General features: G+C 46.4%; 1 protein-coding gene across 3 annotated transcripts in view; it reads left to right on the top strand.

Moving 5' to 3' along the window:
* The first annotated feature begins 2,036 nt into the window (after positions 1-2,036).
* SLC30A9 (solute carrier family 30 member 9) overlaps positions 2,037-22,493 on the top strand; it is a 130,210-nt gene continuing 109,753 nt past the window's right edge. For all 3 annotated transcript variants that reach the window (XM_033946479.1, XM_033946475.1, XM_033946486.1), the window contains exons 1-3: positions 2,037-2,319; positions 6,740-6,916; positions 20,182-20,244. In XM_033946479.1, the coding sequence (XP_033802370.1) occupies positions 2,241-2,319; positions 6,740-6,916; positions 20,182-20,244 (319 nt within the window). In that variant the 5' untranslated portion in view covers positions 2,037-2,240. The remainder of the gene's footprint in view (positions 2,320-6,739; positions 6,917-20,181; positions 20,245-22,493) is intronic.

Genomic DNA, 22,493 nt, shown 5'->3' with positions numbered 1-22,493 from the left:
AAAGTCCAATAAGTTCCTTTACATTTCCCAATCCAAGAAAAATAAAGGGTGTGCTTACGGAGTCAGTGTGTCACCAACATCTTGATCCAGTCATACACACAGCCCCATCCTTAATCCTCCAACACAGATATAGTATGTTGTCCTACACATAATCCAACACCCAGATTTCTCTTCCCACTCCTCCCCACTCAAATGCAATACTTTCATAATATGACACATGACAAGGGGTAGGGCAGGGGATGATGATGGACAACAGCAAGGGATAGGGCAGGGGAAGATCCCTATCTTTTAATTCCTAGGACCTTTTCTTTCCCTTTCCCTTTAGTGAACAGCATCTCCCCTTTCCTTCCTTCCCCCCTTGGGGTGTCTAACATCTTTCCTTACCTACCAACTCCGCTTCTGAACACTAGAAGGGAAACTGGTAAAGAAGGAGATATTTAGACACCCCAATGAGGGGTAGTAGGTATTAGGGAAAGGAAGAAAAAGGACAATACTGGATACCTATACAGGGGTTGGTAGGGAAGGGGAGATTCTAGACAGCAGGGGTAGAGGAAAAGAGATGATAGACCTGGGGCAAAGGGTCTTGAGCTATTCTCAGAGAAGAGACACACAAATGGCTGAAGTTTTGCCTAGAGCAGTGGTCTTCACTAATTTTTAAGTCAGGATCACTTTCGATTCAAATGAGCTGGAGGGCCACCAAATGTACCATGTTTCCCCAAAAATAAGCCCTACCTTGAAAATAAGCCCTAGCATGATTTTTGGGGTAGGTCTTAATTTAAGCCCTAGTCCCTGGATTTGCTGGCAGCAGCATTTCCCCCGCCCCCTGCTTCCATCGCACCCCCGCTGACTCTCCCATCTTTTCATCTCTCCCATCTGTCCAAACCCCGCTGACCCTGAGACCTACAGAGAGCAGTGTTGGCAGCACTCTAAACAGGCTGCTTCGTAGCCTTCTCCCACATAACTGATGTCATCAACAATGCGGCACACGGAGGGCCCCAGTGGGAAAAGGCCGCAAAGCAGCCTGTTTAGAGTGCTTCCGATGCTGCTCTTTGCAGGGAGGTATGTAGGTCTCACGGTCAGTGGGGTTCAGCTGTGCGGTGGGGATGCGCTCAAAGGTTCTGTTGCAGGGAAGGGCAAAGGTTCTGCTGCACAAGTAATGGGAGGGAGGGATAGAAAGATGCTGTGCACAGTGCAAGGTTTCTGCTGCGCAGGGGGATGGGAGGGATAGAAAAATGCTGCAGAGGGAAGGCAGAAGGGGATGGGTGAGAGGGGAGGAAAGATGCTACACATATGGAGGAGAGAAAGGAAAGAGAAAGAATTAGTGTGGAGGACAGGAAGGGAGAGATGAAAAAACATAAGACCTACCCCGAAAATAAGACCTAGTGTGTTTTTTGGGCCCAAAATTAATATGACACTGTCTTATTTTCGGGGAGACACGGGTATTCCCATGCAGAAGCATGACACTGCTGAACAGTGTATGTCAACGACATTCATCTCTACCAAGCTACCTTGAAACTTTCATTGGGAGGTACTCAGTCCTTGTCTTGAAGAGTAATGGCCTAAGCCAGGGCGTCAGATACCCTTGGACCGGTCCTGGAAACGCACTAAGTAGGTAATACCTCATATACGGTACAGTATATTTTGTTATCTTTTTCCTGCATTCACACACTATTTTAAAATCAAAAGGGTAGTAAGAAATAAATAATAATAACAGTTTTTATGCCGCAGGACCGTGAAGTTCTATGCGGTTTACAATGATTGGAAAAAAAAATGCTACAAATTTGTAATCCAACAAAAAAAAACCCCCACAAATACGACATGATTTTTTTTATTGACCTTTATTTTTGTTTCCTTTAGTAACGAAATAAGTATTTGTTTATTAGTTCCAGTGCCTTTAGAAACTCTGCCGCTTTGAGAATTAGACAAAGTAGACAACTCAGCCAGATTAATTTTTTCAAACTCGCGCGCGAACCTGACTCACGCACGCCGACAAACGCGGGAATTCTGGGAACAAAGTAAAACGCAGCTTCCGGGAGTAACCATGCCAGCCAAACGCTGCGGACTTCACAGATCGCGCAAGCGCAGTGTTGGCTGTGTGCCGTATCCGGGCGAAAGTTGACGTGCTGCTCGCACAGAAACTGCGATGCCCAGAACCGCACTCCTGGAGAAGATGACAGGCGGCATCTCCTGGCACTGACGGCTCAGGTCACGAGCTGTGCGCGCGTTTGTGGCAGCTGAAGATGGTAGCAACGGCGGCGCAGGTCCGCGGCTGGTGCTTGCTCTCCGGGGCTTTACTGCGGCGCGGCGGAGGCTGTCAGGGTGAGTATACCCTGGCATCCAGGCAAAAGGGCTGTGGTGTGCTATAAGCTTGGTTGGAGGCCGCCGCGGTAGAGCGTTCTGGTCCCTCCCTGAACTTATCACACCCTGTTGTAATTTTTTTCTAGGTTACACTGGGTCACCGACCTGGAACCTTTTTTGAACTTGCTGGAGTAGAGACCTGATGACTTATAGTTTAAAATGAATCATGAAAAGGCGTGTGTGTTTTTTAAAAGTGTGATTTCATCAGTGTCATAGCCAGAACTGATTTTTTTGGTGGGTCCCGAGGTTAACATGGGTGGACGTTAGGCAGAGTAGATGGCAACACTGCTTCCAGGTCTCCTGGTATTTGGCTTGGGTCACAGTTTAGAGAATGATATGGGGACAAAGTTTTATTAAAGTATAAAAAGAAACAATATTTTGAACAACTGTTTATAAATCACAAATACAGCATTCCATTTCGATCTGGTTTTGGTTCATTCTCCCCAAAGATTCAGTTGCCTATATTTTTATATCATTTGGGAAAGTGATTGGATTGTCTTTCAGACATGGATGTAGAACAGAAGCTAAACTGTGTAGTGGATGAACAGGAAAACAATGTCTATTAAATGTTGGTAGTATTAAGAACATAAGCAATGCCTCCACTGGGTCAGACCCGAGGTCCATCGTGCCCAGCAGTCCACTCACGCGGCGGCCCAACAGGTCCAGGACCTGCGCAGTAGCCCCCTATCTATACCCCTCTATCCCTTTCTTCAGCAGCAGGAATTGTCCAAACCTTTCTTGAACTCCAGTACCGTACTCTGTCCTATTACGTCCTCTGGAAGTGCATTCCAGGTGTCTACCACACGCTGGGTAAAGAAAAACTTCCTAGCATTTGTTTTGAATCTATTCCCTTCCAATTTTTCCGAATGCCCTCTTGTTCTTATATGTTTTGAAAGTTTGAAGAATCTATCCCTCTCTACTTTCTCTATGCCCTTCATGATCTTGTAGGTCTCTATCATGTCTCCTCTGAGTTTCCAGGGAGAAGAGCCCCAGCCTCTCCAATCTTTCAGTGTATGAAAGGTTTTCCATGCCCTTAATCATTCGTGTCGCTCTCCTCTGGACCCTCTCAAGTATTGCCATATCCTTCTTAAGGTACGGTGACCAATACTGAACACAGTACTCCAGGTGCGGGCGCACCATTGCCCGATACAACGGCAGGATGACTTCTTTTGTTCTGGTCGTAATACCCTTCTTAATAATACCCAACATTCTGTTTGCCTTCTTCGCGGCTGCTGCGCATTGTGCGGGTCCTGCCTAAGGACCCACCAGAGAGGAAGATCTGAAGCCGGCAAAAGCAATGAATTATGAATGCTGCTGCTGCCCGATGAAGTTCAAGGAGGAAAGGGAGCAGAGGGGGAGAGAATGGCTTGGAGGGAAGAAGACATGGCAGGGCATGGAGGGAAGGAGGAAGGTATGCCAGACCAAGGGAAAAGGAAGGGGGAAAGGAAGGAGGAGATGCCAAATGGAACAGAGAGAGAGAGAGGGCGGACACTGGATGGAAAGAGAAGAGAGAGCAGTGAATGGAAGGAGCAAGACAGGGTGAACAGTAGATGGAAAGGGTAGAGAGAGGGAGACAGACACTGAATGGAAGTGTGGGGGACAGGGGGAGCAGACGTTGGAAGGAAGCGGAGAGGAGAAAAAAAAAGGGCACATGCAGGATTGAGGGAAGAGGATAGAATTAGAAATAAAGATAGAGACACAGGGGGCCACGGAGAGACACAGATAGAAAGAATGACAGACAGACAGCGTCCAAGGAGAGAGACAAATAAAAAAAACCAAACAGACAGACATCTACTCTAGCACCCATTAATGTAACGGGCTAAAACACTAGTTTTTAAATAAATAAATAATCCCAGAAGTTATTCAACCCTGCATCTGTAGTACCAAATTACAGTTCATCTTAAGAGCAAATATAACCATTAGTGTTAGTCTCTGTATAACTACCTCCAATGAGGATTCAAGTTCTTACAGGCAAGGACAGGTATTGAACTTTAACAACTGATGCCAAACCCCCATCAGCCATCCCCAATATACCTTTTAAAATATTTTTGGGCCACATCCAATGAAGCAATCGGCAAGGATTTCATAAAGTTCAGATGTAGAGAAATAATCATAAATTTCAGATTTTCTATATACTCCAGCTCACAATGTAAAACATCTTTATCTTTATCCATAACAGTACTCAAATCTTGCAAAGATCAAACTTTGGCTTCATATAAGGGAATCCACAAAAAAATTGACCCTGTTGCTCCATATAAGGGAATGCACAAAAAAAACAAAAGACTCTGTGGAGAGTTGATGTTCAAGATGTAGGCTTTATTGAAAATCCAACTTTATAATCCACATAAAAGTGGATTACAATGTTGGATTTTCAATAAAGCCTACATCTTGAACATCAACTCTCCACAGAGTCTTTTACATTACATTAGTGTTTTCTATCCCGCCAATACTTTTCAATTCTAGGTGGTTTACAACAAGAATTGGCCTGGGCATTCCCAGAGAGATTACAAGGTTGATAGATATAGTATGCATTGGAATCTGGGAAGGGTCAATACGGTTTGGTTAGATCATTTGACAAATTTCTTGAATAGTATAGTTTTTAGTTCTCTCCTGAATGTTTTGTAGCTGGGCGTCGTGGTCAGCAGATTTGAGAGGTGGCAGTCTAGTCTTGCTGCTCTGAAGGCTAGTAGACCGTCATATATTGTTTTGCTTTGCATGCCTTTGATTGGGGGGTGGGTAAAATGTGCTTGAGTTCTCCTTGGTTTGGATGTGTTATTCCTGATTAGGTGGTTGTTCAGATTGTTTGGTCCATTTCCATTTAGGGCTTTGAATAGGGTGCAATAGAATTTGTATTATATGCGTGCTTATACCAGGATCCAGTGTGAGTCTTGGAAAGTGGAGGTAATGTGGTCGTATTTTGTGTTGTTTTTTATACTTATTCGGCTCATAAACAGGCTTTTTCTTTCATTTTGAACAAGTACAGTGGCACTTAGCGATGTTTATCAGTGGAGAGTTTTTGATTTGTTGAATATCTTTTCCCTCTTTTTTGATTTTGTGTGCACAAGATTTTATAGTACATTTTAATCTGATTGGCTTGTATTTGCAAACTGACCAAACTGTTAAGCTAGTAATGCGTGGGATATGATTTGCAACTTTGTCCTCAGCTTGGATACAAGGACATAAGGAACAGAGGGGAAGATTCTCAAATGTTTGCTACTGTAACAATTTTAAAAACGCGAGTCATTCTTAAAAAAAAAAAAAAGCATATGCAAATGAGGTTCGCGGAGAGTCACTAAATTTGCATATGGCCATTGCTGGTGATCGGCACATGCGCAGAATAAACACACACACACACACACACACAAAACAACCCAAATCGAAGATCAGCAGGAGGAGATATGCCCACTCTTGCTGCCAAGCAGCCCCCCCAACCCCCCCACTCAGCAGTGGGAGAACATAAGAACATAAGCAATGCCTCCACTGGGTCAGACCTGAGGTCCATCGTGCCCAGCAATCCGCTCACACGGCGACCCAACAGGTCCAGGACCTGTGCAGTAACCCTCTATCTATACCCCTCTATCCCTTTTTCCAGCAGGAAATTGTCCAATCCTTTCTTGAACTCCAGTACCATACTCTGTCCTATTACGTCCTCTGGAAGCGCATTCCAGGTGTCCACTTCTGCTGCCAAGCAACACACCCCCAGCAACGGGAGAGATGCCAACTCCCTCCCCCCACTGCCATCATGCCTCCGAATAGGCATCTCTCCAACCAGCCTTCATCAACAAGGTAAAGGAGGTTGGAGGGTCGTCAGAGGTAACAACGGTGGTAGCAGGAAGGAGTGGGTATTTCTCCTGCTGCCGGGGGTGGTGTCGGAGGATGTTATATGGCGGCAGGAGGGAAATGAGCATCTCTCCCGCTGCTGGGGGATGTGTGTGTGGGTTGCTTAGCAGTGGTAAAATTTTCTGGCAGTTCTGAGCTGTCAAGCCTTACATTCCTGTCAGTGCCTGTGACAGTCAGGGCTCATGCACTGACCAGAATGTACAGCTACGCCAGCTCAGACCTGCTGGAAAATTTTGCTCACAAATATAAGACAACGAGGTTACAGAATCACCCGGTGATAATAGAGAATCACCCGAGTGCTTCTTTAAATATTAATGACCTCGTAATACATTTGTATGACAGAGTCGGAGACTGCTAGGAAGCTCGGAAAAGACCACGATAAGCCGTTTTGATAATTCGCCGCTAAAATAAATAGATGCTAAACCGTCTGGAACTGGTTTAGCAAACCTGTAAAGTTTTGAGAATCTTCCCCAGAGCTGGAACTAATAATGCAATAAACCTTAGAATTAAAGTCTCAAATTAATATTTTTGTATTTTTCAGGATGGCAAGGTTTGTTGAAAAGTGGTGGTCTCCTGTATATGCTTCCATCCAATCACCTCCCTATGTACTCTGTATGTCGATGTCAAGTTTATTCTACTGATGGCCAAAAGCAAGGATCTGGGTTCGAGGATTCTAGTAGGTCAGCTGCAGAAAGAAAACCAACACAGTCTGCCAAAGGTAAAAAGAAAACTGAACTTACTTTGGGGGTCTTTTGATGGTGTAGTTGAAGAAATTATGTAAGGGAAAGAGCAAATATATTAACAAGTACCCTGTGGAAGGAGGTTTACATGTGTAAAGAAGCCAAAGAAAAGGAAAACCAAAGAAACCCCCACACCCTGAGAGTACTTAAAATGCTCAAGCTCTTGGAGGCTGAAGTAAATAATGTATCTATGCTTATTTATCATCCGTAAAGGGTATAGTGTGGCCTATGCACACCTTAATACTTTATTTGGATTTTTATCCCATTCTCCCGGGAGCTCAGAACGGGTTACAATTGACATTCACAGTAAAATACAGGACAAAATTTACAGGCATTTGTAGAGAGACAGGTGAGAAGAGGGGAAACAGGGGGAGCATGGGAAGAGAGGAGGAGGGTAGAGAGAGAGGGAGATTAAGGAAGGGGAGCAAGGAGGGGGGCTGTCCGTTAGGACTGTTCAGTTGAAGAGATGGGTCTTCAGCATTTTTCAGAAGGTCATCAGCGAGTCTTGAGATCTTATCTGGGCAGGCAATTGGTTCCAAAGTCGGGGGATGAAGTAGCTGTAGGAGCATTTATGAACTGTTTCTATTTGGAGGGATCTTCCTGCAGGGATGTATAGTCATTTCTCGGCCTCAGAGTAGAGTGAGCGGGTGGGAGTATATTGAGGGAGTTTGGATGTGATGTAGGCAGGGGCAATGAGGTGGAATCTCTTGTAGGCTATAATAAGGGCCTTGAATACACAACATTTGTTAACTGGTAGCCAGTGTTAGCGTGGAGGGCTGGGGAGATGGGGTCGTGGTAATCCAGTCATGTAGGAGGCAGATCGCTGAGTTCTGGACTCGCTGGAGGCGCTTGAGCTCCTTGGTGGTGATTCCATTGAAGATGGAGTTGCAATAGAACATCCTGGAGAGCACATAGACATAGAGGAGTTGGGCTAGGTCAGGTTTAGTGATATAAGATTTGATCCTTTTTAGCTGGCGCAGATAGTAGGAGATAAACACCACTTGGGAGATATGGGATGAGAGGGACAGGTGGCCATCCAGTACCACCCCAAGATTGCGTACTTGGTCTTTGGCTGATAAGAGTGTGAAATTCCAGGATAGTATTGGGCAGGAGAAATTAATGTTCTTTCTGATCCAAAGTAACTCAGTTTTGGCAGCATTCAGCTGGAGTTTGTTGTCTGTCATCCAGTTCTTCATGTCATTGAAGCAGTATTAAAGGTTGGTGAGTTGGGTAGATCAGTCTTACCTAGTGGGAGGATAAGCTGAATGTCATCTGCACAGGAGTGGATTTTGATGTTGTATTTTTGGATGATGTCGATAACTAGTCTGATGTATAGGTTGAAGAGGTGCGGGGACAGTAGGGCACCCTGGGAGACTCCGTATTTGATGGGTTCAGATTCTGATTTGTTTGGGCCTAGTAGTACTGATTGAGTTCTCTGTTGAAGGAAGGAGGAAAACCATTGAAGTGCGGAGTTCTTGATTCCTAGTTCAGTGAGCCTGTGCAATAAGAGTTGATGGTCAATAGGCAACGCTTAGATCCAGCAGTACTAGCAGGGCATCGCTACCTTTATCTAGTATTGACCAACTGACATCAATGATGTCTAGAAGAACTGCTTCTGTGCTGTGGCATGCTCGGAAGCCAGATTGAAAAGGGGAGAGGGTGTTTTGTTCTATAAAAGGGAGTAGTAGGTGGAGATGGAGAACTGTTCTTTCCAGAATTTTGGATACAAATAGGAGGTTGGAGACTGAGTGGTAGTTGTTCGGGTCGATGGTAGGTTTTTTTGAGAGTGGGTTTGATAATAGCCGTTTTCCAGCTGAGTGGAACCTTACCAGTTGCCAGGGAGGTGTTTGTGATGGGGAGGAGGGATTCAGCTAGGCCGTTGGCAGTGGATAGGAGGAGGCTGGAAGGACAGGGGTCCAGGATAGTATTGGAGGGTTTGAGCTCCTTCAGAGTTTCGAGGAGTTTGTTGTGTGTGGCTGGGAGGAGTTGGGCTAGCAATCTGAATGCTGGGCTAGTCAGGTCTTGAGGGGAGCAGCATTGGAGGGGGGGGGGAACCGTTGTTGGGGATGTTGTCCAGCTTGTTGCGGATGGTGTAAATTTTGTTTTGGAAGAAGCTACGAACATAAGAATAGCCTTACTGGGTCAGACCAATGGTCCATCAAGCCCAGTAGCCCGTTTTTACGGTGGCCAATCCAGGTCACTAGTACCGTGCCAAAACCCAAGGTGTAGCAATATTCCATGCTACCAATACAGGGCAAGCAGTGGTTTCCCCCATGTCTTTCTCAATAACAGACTATGGACTTTTCCTCCAAACCTTTCTTGAAACCAGCTACGTTATCCGCTTTTACCACATCCTCTGGCAATGTGTTCCAGAGATTAACTATTCTCTGAGTGAAAATTTTTTTTTTCCTACAATTGGTTTTAAAAGTATCTCCCTGTAACTTCATCGAGTGTCCCCTAAAATTGATCCACTTGTACCCATTCTACTCTACTCAGGATTTTGTAGAGAGGGTCTCGCTGTCTAGGTCTGTGAGGCTGTTGGGATTGCATCCTTGGGCAGCTGAGAAGAGGCGGTTTGCCAGGGCAAACAAGTGTCTAGACCAGTTGGGGACTTTTTGTAGGAGTTGAGAGTAGTAAGTTTTTTTCACCTCACATGCTCATTGGGAAAAAAAAAATCCTACTGTACTAGGGGAGAGTTTCCATGACACAGGCTCAGTTTAGGGACTTCACCATCAAATAGGGCTGCATTCCCCTGCTTGTCTATCGGAGAAATCCTTTTTCACTGCGAGTGTGGTGTATGCCTGGAATGCCCTCCTGAAGGAGATGGTGGAGAGGAAAATGGTGATGTAATTAAAAAAAATAAAGTGTAGGATGAACACAGAGGATCTCTAACTAGAATATAAATGGGCAAACTTTCAGTCTGAATTCCACAAAGGAGATGGTTTGGATAAGCTAGAATAAGCTTCAACAGCAACTCCAGTAGTTGGATCCTAAGGCAGTACCGGGTGGACTTCTAAGGTTTGTGACCCAGAAGAAAGAAAGAAAAAGACAATTCAGTCATGAAATTGTAATGTACTCGCATGTAGTAACAGGGCAGGCTGGATCGACCGTTCAGGTCTTTATCCCAGGACAAGCAGGCATGATATTCTCACATGTGGGTGACGTCATCTACGGAGCCGCAGCGCGGACAGCTTTTCAAGCAAACTTGATTGAAGTTTCAAGTTTGCTACACTGCACCACGCATGTGCATGCCTTCTTGCCCACTAGAGGGCGCATCCCCACCTCGTGGTCCTCAGTTCAGATTTTTCCGCAGAGCCAGAAACCCTGTGGAAATTGTGCTCTTCGAATTTAGCCTTCTGACACCGCGGCTGTGCTTTATTTCACGGTCGCTGTGCTTGATTTGCTTTTCTTTCTTTCTTTTCTTTTAGTTTTCGTCGAAAAAAAAAAAAAGTATTTTGGTTTGGCTCCGGGGGCTCCCGGTAGCCGCGGCCGCGGGACCTCGTTCGTTCCCGGCCGGGTTTTGTGTCCATGTACCGTCCCTTGACGGGCTTTAAAAAGTGCACCCGGTGCGATCGGTTACTCTCAATTACCGATCCTCACCGGTGGTGCTTGGTGTATTTGGGTCCTGAGCATCCTACTGACTCCTGTGATAGGTGCTCAACTTTTCAGTCTAGAGCTCTCCGCCGACGCCGTGCCCGGATGGCGGAGCTCTTCTCTGCGGATCCCACGGCGGGGAAGGCCTCGACGTTGGCCTCGGCTTCGGCCCCGGCCTCGACCTCGGCCTCCGGTCCCCCGGCCTCGCCTCGACCCTCGACTTCCTCCAAGCCTGCTGCCTCGACCAAGTCTGCTTCGGGTAAGTCCTCCCTTCCTTCCTCGACTCCAGGGTCAGCGAAGAAGCCATCCTCGGGCTCCTCGACTGCGGGTGGGTCGTCCTCTGCCCTGCCCCGAGTTGCAAAGCCCAGTGCCCTGAGGGAATACTCGAGACCGAGGTCGCCCTCCAGGGAGCACTCCTCGGCCCCGGACCTGCCTGCCATGATGGGGGTTCCGGTCTTTCAGGACTTGCTCCGAGCGCTGATTGCCTCGGAGCTGTCCGGGGCCCTCGCGCACCTGCAGCAGGCTTCGGCCTCGACTGCTCCAGCCTCGACTGCGTCGGCGGCCTCGGTCTCGGTGCCTTCGGCTTCGGCCCCCGAGGGTCGGCCGTCCTTGACCCCGACCTTGCCCTCGACCTCGACCTCGGTTGACCAGCCTGAGAGGAGTGTCAGGCCTCGGGACAAGGTGCGTCGGGTTCGGAGGATCTCTTCCACGTCCTCTTCCTCGAGGTCCTCCCGGGGCTCTTCGCTCTCGGGTCGGCCTCGGACGAGGCGTCGGCCGAGGAAACCTAAGCGTTCTCGCGCTTCCCCTCGGAGACGCGGTCGCTCCTCGCTGACCGGGGGTGAGACATTGCATGTCTCGGAGCTCCACCTCGACAATCCGAGGCTCTTCCGCACCCCTGGGGGAAGGGGTTCGAGAGACTCCTCGCCGAGGCGCAGGGGAAGGACCTCGGTTCCTCATACCCCGGGGACTTCCCCCAAGGGCTCCTCGGGGCATAGGCGGTCCCCAACCCCTTCGAGGTCCCTCGGCACGGCCTCCTGGGGATCGGGGTCTGGTAGGGAGCCTCGGTATTCCCGCGAGGCCTCCCCCTCCTTCTTGGCGGCTCGGACCTCACGTACTCCTTCCCCGCCAGCGAGGCCCTCTTCCTTTTCAAAATTTGTGCAGGATATGGCGCGGGCCTTGGACCTGGACTTGCTTGCTGGGTCTCAGTATATGAAGGAGTTTTTGGAGGAACAAGACCTGCCCACTCCCCCAAGAGAAACTCCTCGTCTGCCTCTCAATAAGGTCCTCCACCAGACCTTCCTGAGAAATTTAGACTCCCCTCTTACAGTCACAGCGGTGCCTTCTAAGATGGAGTCCAAATACCGGACCATACCGTGGAAGGGCTTCGATAAGGCACAACAGTCTCACCAGTCGTTGCTGGTGGAGTCGGCGCTGAAAAAGTCGCAGCCCGCTAAGGTTTCGGCGGCGGTCCCGCCCGGACGGGAGAGGCGGACCCTGGACAAGTTTGGTCTTCGCCTCTATTCCAACTCATTGATGGCTACCAGGGTCCTTAATTATGCCTTTACATTCTCCTCTTATCTTCGAGGCATGGTCAAAGACTTGCCCCATTATCAAGGGGTTATGCCGGATTCCCACAAAGAGGGTTTTGCCACGTTCATGTCTAACTTATCTCAGCTGCGTCTATACTTGTTTCACGCTGTCTACGACGCATTTGAACTGGCCTCCAGGGTATCCGCCTTTGCCGTGGCGATGCGCCGGCTGGCTTGGCTACGTACCCTGGACATGGACCCGAACTTGCAGGGACGTCTGGCCAATCTACCCTGTGTTGGCTCTGAATTATTTGATGAGTCCCTGGAGGCGGCGACCAAACGTCTGTCGGAACAGGAGCGCTCTCTTGCCTCCTTGGTCCGTCCTAAACCTCGGGCCCCGCCGCAGAAGCCCTTTCGGCCTCCCCCGCGGCGATACCCCCAGAAGTCAACGCCGACCTTCTCTAGGCCTCCGCCCCGCCGCCCACCGCAGCAGGGTAGGGGAGGCCAACAAAAACCTCAGGCGCAGGGGACGCCCAAGCCGGCGCCGTCCTTTTGACGGGATGTGCGGATGGGGGCGGGCCCCCTCCGTGCTCTTGCCGAACCCCCTTCCTATAGGGGGTCGACTCCGAGCCTTTTCTGCGGCCTGGACCGGGATCACATCAGATGCTTGGGTGCTCCGGATTATCTCCGAGGGCTACTCGCTCAATTTCTTGAGCACGCCGCCGGAACATCCGCCGGCTGCTTACCCATTCAGCCAAACCCAACTTCCCCTTCTTCTCGCGGAAGCGAGGGTCTTGAGCCTTCGGGCGGTGGAACCTGTACCCCCCGACCAACGGGGGCGGGGGTTTTACTCCCGTTACTTTTTGGTCCCAAAGAAGACAGGGGACTTACGCCCCATTTTGGACCTCCGGAAGCTCAACAAGTTCCTAGTCCGGGAGAAGTTCCGTATGTTGTCGCTTCCGGTGTTGTATCCTCTTTTGGAGGAAGGAGATTGGATGTGCTCCCTAGACTTAAAGGAAGCATATACTCATGTTCCGGTGCATCCTGCCTTCCGCAAATTCTTACGGTTTCAAGTGGGGGAGTTGCACCTTCAATACCGGGTCCTCCCTTTCGGACTGGCTTCGTCCCCTCGAGTCTTCACGAAGTGTATGGTGGTGGTCGCTGCAGCCCTGAGATCTCGGGGGCTACAGGTCTTTCCCTACCTGGATGATTGGCTGATCAAAGCGTCGACCAGGGAGGGGGTTATCTCAGTGACCCAACAGACTATCATGCCTTCAACGTCTGGGGTTCGAAGTGAACTTTCCCAAGTCTCATTTGTGCCCGACTCAATCCCTTCAGTTTATTGGAGCCGTGCTGGACACGGTTCGCCTTCGTTCGTTCCTCCCCCCTCCTCGGTTGGAGGCCCTGCTTCGATTGGGTCGTCAGGACTCGCTGATGCCTGTAGTATCGGCTCAGCGCATGATGGTTCTTCTGGGCCACATGGCATCGACGGTCCATGTTACTCCGTTCGCCCGCTTGCATCTGAGGCTTCCTCAGTGGACCTTGGCCTCGCAGTGGCGTCAGGATCGCGACCCAGTATCTCGTCCAATAACGGTGACTCCTTCTTTGAGACGCTCGCTCCGTTGGTGGACCAACTTTTCCAATCTTTCCGGGGGTTTGCTCTTTCTCGTTCCTCCGCATCGCAAGGTCCTGACCACGGACTCCTCGGAGTACGCGTGGGGGGCTCATATCGACGGTCTGCGGACTCAGGGTCTATGGTCGGCAGAGGACCGTCTTTGTCACATCAATGTGTTGGAGCTTCGGGCCATTTTTTTGGCGGCTCGAGCGTTCTGCCACTTGCTACACGATCAGGTAGTCCTCGTGCGGACAGACAACCAGGTGGCAATGTATTATGTAAACAAACAGGGCGGAACGGGCTCTTGGTCTCTGTGCCGGGAAGCCCTTCGCCTTTGGGAATGGGCGGTCTCCCAGAACATATTCCTGCGTGCGGTTTACATTCAGGGAGAGAGGAACTGTCTGGCAGACAAACTCAGTCGTCTTCTCCAGCCGCACGAGTGGTTGCTGAAGTCCCGGGTTCTTCGCGAGGTCTTCGACCGCTGGGGGACTCCTCAGGTGGATCTGTTTGCCTCCCTGGAGACTCACAAACTGCCCCTCTATTGTTCTCGGATGTACTCCCGGGACCGTCTCGAGGCCGATGCCTTCCTTCTCGACTGGGAGGGGAGGTTCCTTTATGCGTTCCCTCCTTTTCCTCTGATCTTGAGAACGTTGGTACATCTCAAATCGACCAGGGCCACTATGATTCTCATTGCGCCTCGTTGGCCCAGACAGCACTGGTTCTCCCTGCTCCTTCAACTCAGTGTAAGGGAACCTCTGCTTCTGCCTGTTTTTCCCTCTCTGCTGTCTCAGAGTCGGGGTTCGCTGTTACATCCCACTCTTCAGTCTTTACATCTGACCGCTTGGTTCCTTTCCCCTTGACTTCGGTTCCTGTTTCTCAGTCGGTGAGGGAGATTTTGGAAGCCTCGCGCAAGGTCTCGACTAGGCTTTGTTATTCCCAGAAGTGGACCAGATTTTCATCCTGGTGCTCCTCGAACCATCTGGACCCGAGTTCGGTTCCAGTGTCTTCGGTGCTGGAATATTTGTTGCATCTGTCTAAGTCTGGGCTGAAGACGACTTCCATTCGGGTGCATCTCAGTGCCATTGCGGCGTTCCATCGACATATCGAGGGTCGGTCTCTTTCTCTTCATCCTCTGGTAACTCGTTTCATGAGGGGTCTCGTGAATGTTCATCCTCCTCTGAAACCTCCTCCTGTAGTTTGGGATCTTAATGTGGTATTAGCTCAACTGATGAAGCCTCCTTTTGAGCCTATCGACAAATCTCATCTTAAGTTTCTCACTTGGAAGGTGGTCTTTTTGCTTGCGCTCACATCCGCTCGTCGGGTTAGTGAGCTGCAGGCTTTGGTTGCGGATCCACCTTTTACTGTGTTTCATCATGACAAGGTGGTTCTTCGCACCCATCCTAAATTTTTACCTAAGATTGTGTCTGATTTCCACCTCAATCAGTCCATTGTTCTTCCGGTGTTCTTTCCGAAGCCCCACTCTCATCCTGGTGAGGCGGCGCTTCACACGCTTGAGTATGAGAGGGCGTTGGCCTTCTATCTCCAACGTACCAAGTCTCATCGGAAGGTTCCTCAATTGTTTTTGTCCTTTGATCCTAATCGGTTGGGACATCCTGTTTCCAAGCGCACCTTGTCCAACTGGTTGGCTGCTTGTATTTCTTTTTGCTACGCTCAGGCTGGTCTCACGCTCCATGGTCGAGTCACGGGGCATAAGGTCCGGGCTATGGCAGCTTCTGTTGCTTTCCTCCGGTCTACTCCTGTGGAGGACATATGTAAAGCTGCCACTTGGTCTTCGGTTCATACGTTCACCTCCCACTACTGTCTGGACACTTTGTCCAGAAGCGACGGCCGGTTTGGCCAGTCGGTGTTACGTAACCTGTTTTCCTAAATTGCCATCCTCCCACCTGCCCTTTGTTGGTTAGCTTGGAGGTCACCCACATGTGAGAATATCATGCCTGGTTGTTCTGGGATAAAGCACAGTTACTTACCGTAACAGGTGTTATCCAGGGACAGCAGGCATATATTCTCACAACCCGCCCTCCTCCCCGGGGATGGCTTCTTTGCTGGTTATGGAACTGAGGACCACGAGGTGGGGATGCGCCCTCTAGTGAGCAAGAAGGCATGCACATGCGTGGTGCAGTGTAGCAAACTTGAAACTTCAATCAAGTTTGCTTGAAAAGCTGTCCGCGCTGGGGCTCCGTAGATGACGTCACCCACATGTGAGAATATATGCCTGCTGTCCCTGGATAACACCTGTTACGGTAAGTAACTGTGCTTTATCTGCCATCATTTACTATGTAACTGTGTATTGTTTCTCTTAATCACTTCATATTCTTGTTTTATTCCATATTTCTGCTGTTTATCCATATCTTTATCTATGCCTACAAGCAGTTCACTTTGAAAGAAATATGTGAATTAGAAAAAAAGATGACTAAAATATTTTGGAAGCTTTTACATTTATAAGATAATGAAATCCTTTACACATCCTGTTCTAGAATGAATACCTACCTTCCTGTACGATACTGGTTTTATAGAACAACAAATGATCCCAAATGCAAGGGAGAAGAAGCATATACTGCAAGGAGAAAATCTCCCCAGCCCCCAAGAAAAAATATAGGGTGAGGGGGAGAGACGGCCCAAAGAACACACTACCACAATGAAGAAATATTTATGATAGAAGGGAGCCCTCAGTCACACAGCTAGCAATGGGGACACACCCCTAAAGTATCAGCTGTCACAAGCATACACCCAAAGGGGTGTTATCTGTGAAACATCCCTGAGCTACCTTCGTGTGAATTTTTTGTGATAAACCAATACACAAAACCATGTGCTAAAGGTGAAAAGAACAATTAATAATACACACACAAAGTTGTTAAGGCTGTCTCTGCCCCTCATCCGGGGGTAAAAGAGTGTCCACAATCAGCTGAGCAAGCACAGAATAATATAAACATCTACTGGAGGTACTTAGCTTCTCCGTAGAAAGTTAGCCAGCAAGAAACAAAGTTCGTCCAACGGAACTCCATTTCGAGAGTAAAAACCCCCTTCTTCAGGAACCGGCTATGCTGTTTTTTTTGAAAGGCTCTCAAACACTAGCCACAGATAGTAAAGCAAAGTTGAAAATGGCGCTCCACTGCCAATTTCAGACTTTGTTCCTTTCATCTAGCTGCCTGGAATAAATTACCTGAGTTTGTCCGTCAAGCCCGTTCCCTTGTTTAAAAGCAGACTGTAAACCCACTTTTTTGATATAGCTTTCAATCCTTAGCCCTATTCCTTTGCCTTCCTACCCAGTCTGCTGATTAACCGTTCCCCTTAACTGAATTCATAACATCCTGTTTGTCTGTCTTGCAAGTTTAGATTGTAAGCTCTTTTGAGCCAGGACTGTTTTCTTATTCTTTGTGACTCTGTTCAGTGCTGCGTGCATATGGTAGTGCTATAGAAATAATTGATAGTAGTAGTACACTTCTCCCTCTGTATTTGCGGTTTCAGCAATCGCGGTTTCGATTATTTGCAGTTTTTAGCTTGCTGGCTCCTCCCCCCAAATTACATCAGCTTGCATAGAGAAATCGTTGATTCCGAGCGTTTGCAGAGAAAATCGGCGATTCCCAACACTTTCTTCACCGTGTTTTGCTTCTCCTTCATGAACAGGCCAGGTCTCCCACCATGTTATTCGCAGTTTCACCATATTCACAATGGTTTCTAAAAGAAAACCTCGAATAACATATGAAAAAAGTTATTTGCAGTTTTTCTGTATTCGCGGTTCTGTTAATCCCCCTATCACAGTGAATACGGAGGGAAAAGTGTAGTATAATGCTTTTAATATCAAACTGGAAAGGATTTGATATACTATCTTTCTGTGAATACAGTGGATGGTTTGTGTATTTTGTACACAGGTACTCTTTCTGTCCCTAGTGGCACATAGTCAAAAGGTTTTTTTGATATCTTGGCATTGGAGAGTTAAGTGGTTTGCCCAAAGTCACAAGGAGCTATAGTGGGAATTGAACTCAATTCCCTTGGTTCTCAGTCCACTGCATTAACCAATAGGCTATACCAGGGATCTCAAAGTCCCTCCTTGAGGGCCGCAATCCAGTTGGGTTTTCAGGATTTCCCCAATGAATATGCATTGAAAGCAGTGCATGCACATAGATCTCATGCACATAGATCTCATGCACATTCATTCCACACCAAATAAAGAAGAGGAAGAGACTGGAAGGAAGACACTAAATAAAAGGAAGAGGGAACAGGATGGTACACAATTTTTCACAATTGCAACATAGATTTGGTCTAAGTAAAACACAAAGTTTTAAATGGTTGCAATTGAAGCAGGCCATTCAGGTTGGGTTCCCTGAATGGAAAACATTGAATAATCAATATAGTTTAAAGTTCTTATGTTTTCAAGCAGACTTCCTAAGACATCCTAAGCATTGTGGTATAAATTAATATCTGGATATTTGAATAAAAAACCAAAAAATGGTCTAAGAGACATTTGGAGCATTGAGATTAAACATCAAATTAATGCATCTCAATGGCCACTAATTTGGTCTTGGAGAATGAGATGTACAGTGTCAGCATCTATGAGACAAACTTGGTTCTTTTTATTACATAGAGCTTTTTGGACCCCTACACGTTTGCAAAAATTAGATAGTTCTAAGTCCAATAAATGCTGGCACTGTAATCTGGAACCAGGGACGTTAGATCACTTACTGTATCATTGTCCCTACATTAAAAGTTTTTGGAATGCAATTTGGCCACAAATTAATAAATTGATGGAAAATCATATAGCAATATCATATGATACAGTGTTATTTGGAATGATGATGAGAAAAAAAAGTCAAATTTCACCAGAAAATAATAAGCTTTTATTAATTATGACAGGGGTTGCCATTCAGCATATAACCAACAATTGGAAGAATTACAATAACTTAAATTATACATTTTGGTGGAATACAATATGTCATATATTCAAAATGGAAAGAGCAATAGCAATACAAAGAGGGACATATACTAAATTTATAAAAATATGGGGGCCATTGACAAAATATTGCAATGAATAAATAGTAGGATTTTTCTTCTTCTTTTCTTCTTTTCAATATCTTTTTAGTGACACACATAGAGGGGAGGTAGTGAAAATAATATTTACATAATATGTTATAATATGATATATGATATGTAATGTATGATTGAAAAGTAATAGAAGGGTGGGGGGAGGGAGAGGGGGAAAAATATATTTAGAATATGATGTATTAGATATAAAAGTGATATTGTATATTCATCAATTGTATTTTAATATTTTGTACACTTTATGAAAAATTTGAAAATAAAAAATAATGGAAAAAAAAAAAGGATGGTACACAATTCATTGTTGGTCTTGTCTTTGTCTGCACATAAATATTTCTTCTTTTTTTTTTTTAAATTGTTTAATAATTTTATATTTCAAAATATAGCTGGTACACAGTGTAAGAAAATGTATATAAATTAGCAATATGTTCAGAAAATAAATAACTTAAACTAGGAAATTTCAGGCTTAGTGGGTGGGGCTCTTGAGGATGGGAGATGCAGAGCAAGCTAAAAAAAAACCAATAACCCTGCAACACTAATTGCTTATATCTGCATGAGGAATCTGAGCACTCTGGTTTTTCAAATGATGTCACCTGCAAATGTGGCTGTATTTTCCTGCTGTTTGTAGGGAACCCTTATTACAAGTAAGCAATTTTGCTTTTTTCTTCCATTTAAAGTTTGGGGCTCCTTTTACTAAGGTGCGCTAGCGTTTTTAGCGCACGCAGGATTTTAGCACGCGCTAAACCCACGCTACGCTTCTAGAACTAATGCCAGCTCACTGCTGGTGTTAAGGTCTAGCGTGCGGGGCAATTTAACGCGTGCTATTCCACACATTGAAGCCCTAATGCATCTTTGTAAAAGGAGCCCTTGGTGAATTTCTAATCTAATCTAAACCTTAGGTTTATATACTGCATCATCTCTACATTCGTAAAGCTCGATGCTGTTAACACGAGTTAGGGTAGAAAGGAACTCCAGTGGAGGGAAGAGGCAAAATGAAGAGAAAATTTAGAGGACAAGAATAACCAGAGAGGGAGGAGGAGTTACATTTTTGAGAATAACCAGGTTTTCAGATATTTACGGAAGAGTTGGAGGGAGCTCAGATTCCTAAGAGGGGAGGTAAGGTTGTTCCAGAGCTGAGTGATTCTGAAAGGGAGGGAAGAACCTAGTTTTCCTACAAGTGAAACGCCTTTTAGAGAGGGAAAGGAAAGTTTCAGGTTTTGGGTGAATCTGGCGGAATTGGGTTTAGAGGAGTTCCAAGAAAGAGGAATGAAGGGAGGGAGGATACCGTGTAGGATCTTGAAAGTGAGGCAGGCACATTTGAAGTGGACTCTGGAGATAATCTGAAGCCAGTGGAGCTTGGAGAGTTATGCTGATGGACTAACAGTCTCTTGTATAATTCTATTCAACATTATTTGTCAGAAAATCTGTAAAATATTTTTAATTTTTACAGGTCAGGCACCTGGTAATCTAGGACAAAAACCAGTTTTTCAAGAACTCCCTCTTCATGTTAAAGGTAAGATGTATTTTATATTGTAGTTTGGGACCATGTTCTTTGTAGATGCTTAAGAACATAAGAGTTACCATACTGGGACAGACCAAAGGTCCATTAACATAGAAACATGATGGCAGATAAAGGCAACCATTATCTCTTTCTATCTCCAAGAGATCCCTCGTGTCTATCCCAAGCCCTTTTGAATTCAGACACAGTCTCTGTCTCCACCATCTTTTCTTGGCGATTGTTCCATGAATCTACCACCCTTTCTATAAAAAAGTATTTCCTTAGAGTAGTCCGGAGCCTATCACCTCTTAACTTCACTGTAAGCCCTCTCATTTCAGAGTTTCCTTTCAAATGAAAGAGACTCGACTAATGCACATTTACATTCCATAGGTATTTAAATGTCTCTATCATATCTCCCCTCTCCCGCCTTTCCTCCAAAGTATACAGATTGAGATATTTACGTCTGGCCCCATACGCCTTATGATGAAGATCACATGCCATTTTAGTAGCCTTCCTCTTGACTGACTCCATCCTTTTTATATCTTTTTGAAGGTGCGTCCTCCAGAATTGTACACAATATTCTAGATGAGGTCTCACCAAAGTCTTATACAAAGGCATCAATACCTCCTTTTTCCTACTAGCCATACTTCTCCCTATGCAACCTAGCATACTACTAGCTTTCACCGTCACCTTTTCAACCTGTTTGACCACCTTAAGATTATCACATACAATCACACCTAAGTCCTGCTCTTCTGTCGTGCACATAAGCTGTTCACTACCTAATCTGTATCGTTCCCTCGAGTTTTTGCACCCAAATGCATGACCTTACATTTCTTAGCATTAAACATTAGCTGCCAAATTTCAGACCATTCTTCAAACTTCATCAGGTCTTTCTTCATGTTATTCACACCATCCGGCGTGTCTGCTCTATTGCAGCTTTTCATATCATCCGCAAAGAGGCAAATCTTACCCGACAATCCTTCAGCAATATCATTTATAAAAATGTTTAAAAGAACAGGCCCAAGAACAGAACCTTGAAGCACACCACTGGTAACATCCCTTTCCTCAGAGCAATCTACATTGATCAGTACCCTCTGTCGCCCTGCACTAAACCAGTTCTTGACCCAGCGTATCACTTTGGGACTCATTCCGAGGGCACTCAGTTTATTTATTAGACGTCTGTGTGGAACATTGTCAAAAACTTTGCTGAAATCTAAATACACCACATCTAGCGCACATCCTCTATCCAATTCTCTGGTCACCCAGTCAAAGAAATTGATCAGATTTGTCTGACAAGACCTACCTCTAGTCATATTGATGGATCCAAGATGGCGATTTGAGAGCAGGACGCGCTGAGCTGCTTGTCCCAGAATCGCATTCGTTGGGAATAATTTCTAGCGGTATTTACTTACCGCGATACCAAATAGACGGGGCCGGAGTGCCGCTTCTGCCTCGCGGCGTCCTGGAGCCCCGGGTCTCGGAAACATACAGGATCTTCTGCGGTGCATGCAAGAAGTCACAGCGACGTTGGTTGGCGGCCTGCTGAGGACACAGGGAGGCGAACCCGTTGTGGATACTCCTGGGCCCGATACTACAGTAAGCCCTGACATTAGGGCACCGCCCCCGCAGCCTCAGATAACCAGCTCTCCCAGGGGCGGGGAAACCCCGGATTCAGTGGTTTTCTTCTCTCCAGAGGCAAGCAAGGATCTATTGGAGAGTTTGGAGGTCGGGACCCACCTTTCTAGAGCCCCCATGGAGATATCTGGGGGAACACCATCTCAATATGAGGGGGAAGGACAGAAGACACCCCCCGAAGGACTTCAGGACAGTGAGCACTTCACATTTACACAAACTCCAATTGTACTGATTAAACCTGCAGAAGTGACTTTAGACTCTATTTGGGACTTAATGGCTGGTTTTGTTAAAAATATTACTCCTACTTTTCAACAAATTGAAGGGAAAATTAAGGAACATGATAAAGAACTGAAGAATTTAAGAGAAGAAATGAATACTTCTAACTCATCCATTCAAAAAATAGAAAAAGAAATTGTAACATCGAAACAAATGAAGAGACTTTAGTTAAACATAATATTAACCTAAGGAAGAAGATTGAAATGCTTGAGAACAACTCACTTAGCAATAATTTAAGGTTAATTAACTTTCCAAGACTTGAGTTAGTAACACCTAGAGATATGCTTAAGAGATATCTAGTGGAAAATTTGGAGATACCTGAAGAATCATTACCACCATTTTCACGGGTTTAT

The sequence above is a fragment of the Geotrypetes seraphini genome, chromosome 1, assembly GCF_902459505.1.
Source record: "Geotrypetes seraphini chromosome 1, aGeoSer1.1, whole genome shotgun sequence".
NCBI lineage: Eukaryota > Metazoa > Chordata > Amphibia > Gymnophiona > Dermophiidae > Geotrypetes > Geotrypetes seraphini.
Note: the sequence above shows the minus strand (reverse complement) of the source record. Positions and strands in the feature narration are given on the sequence as shown.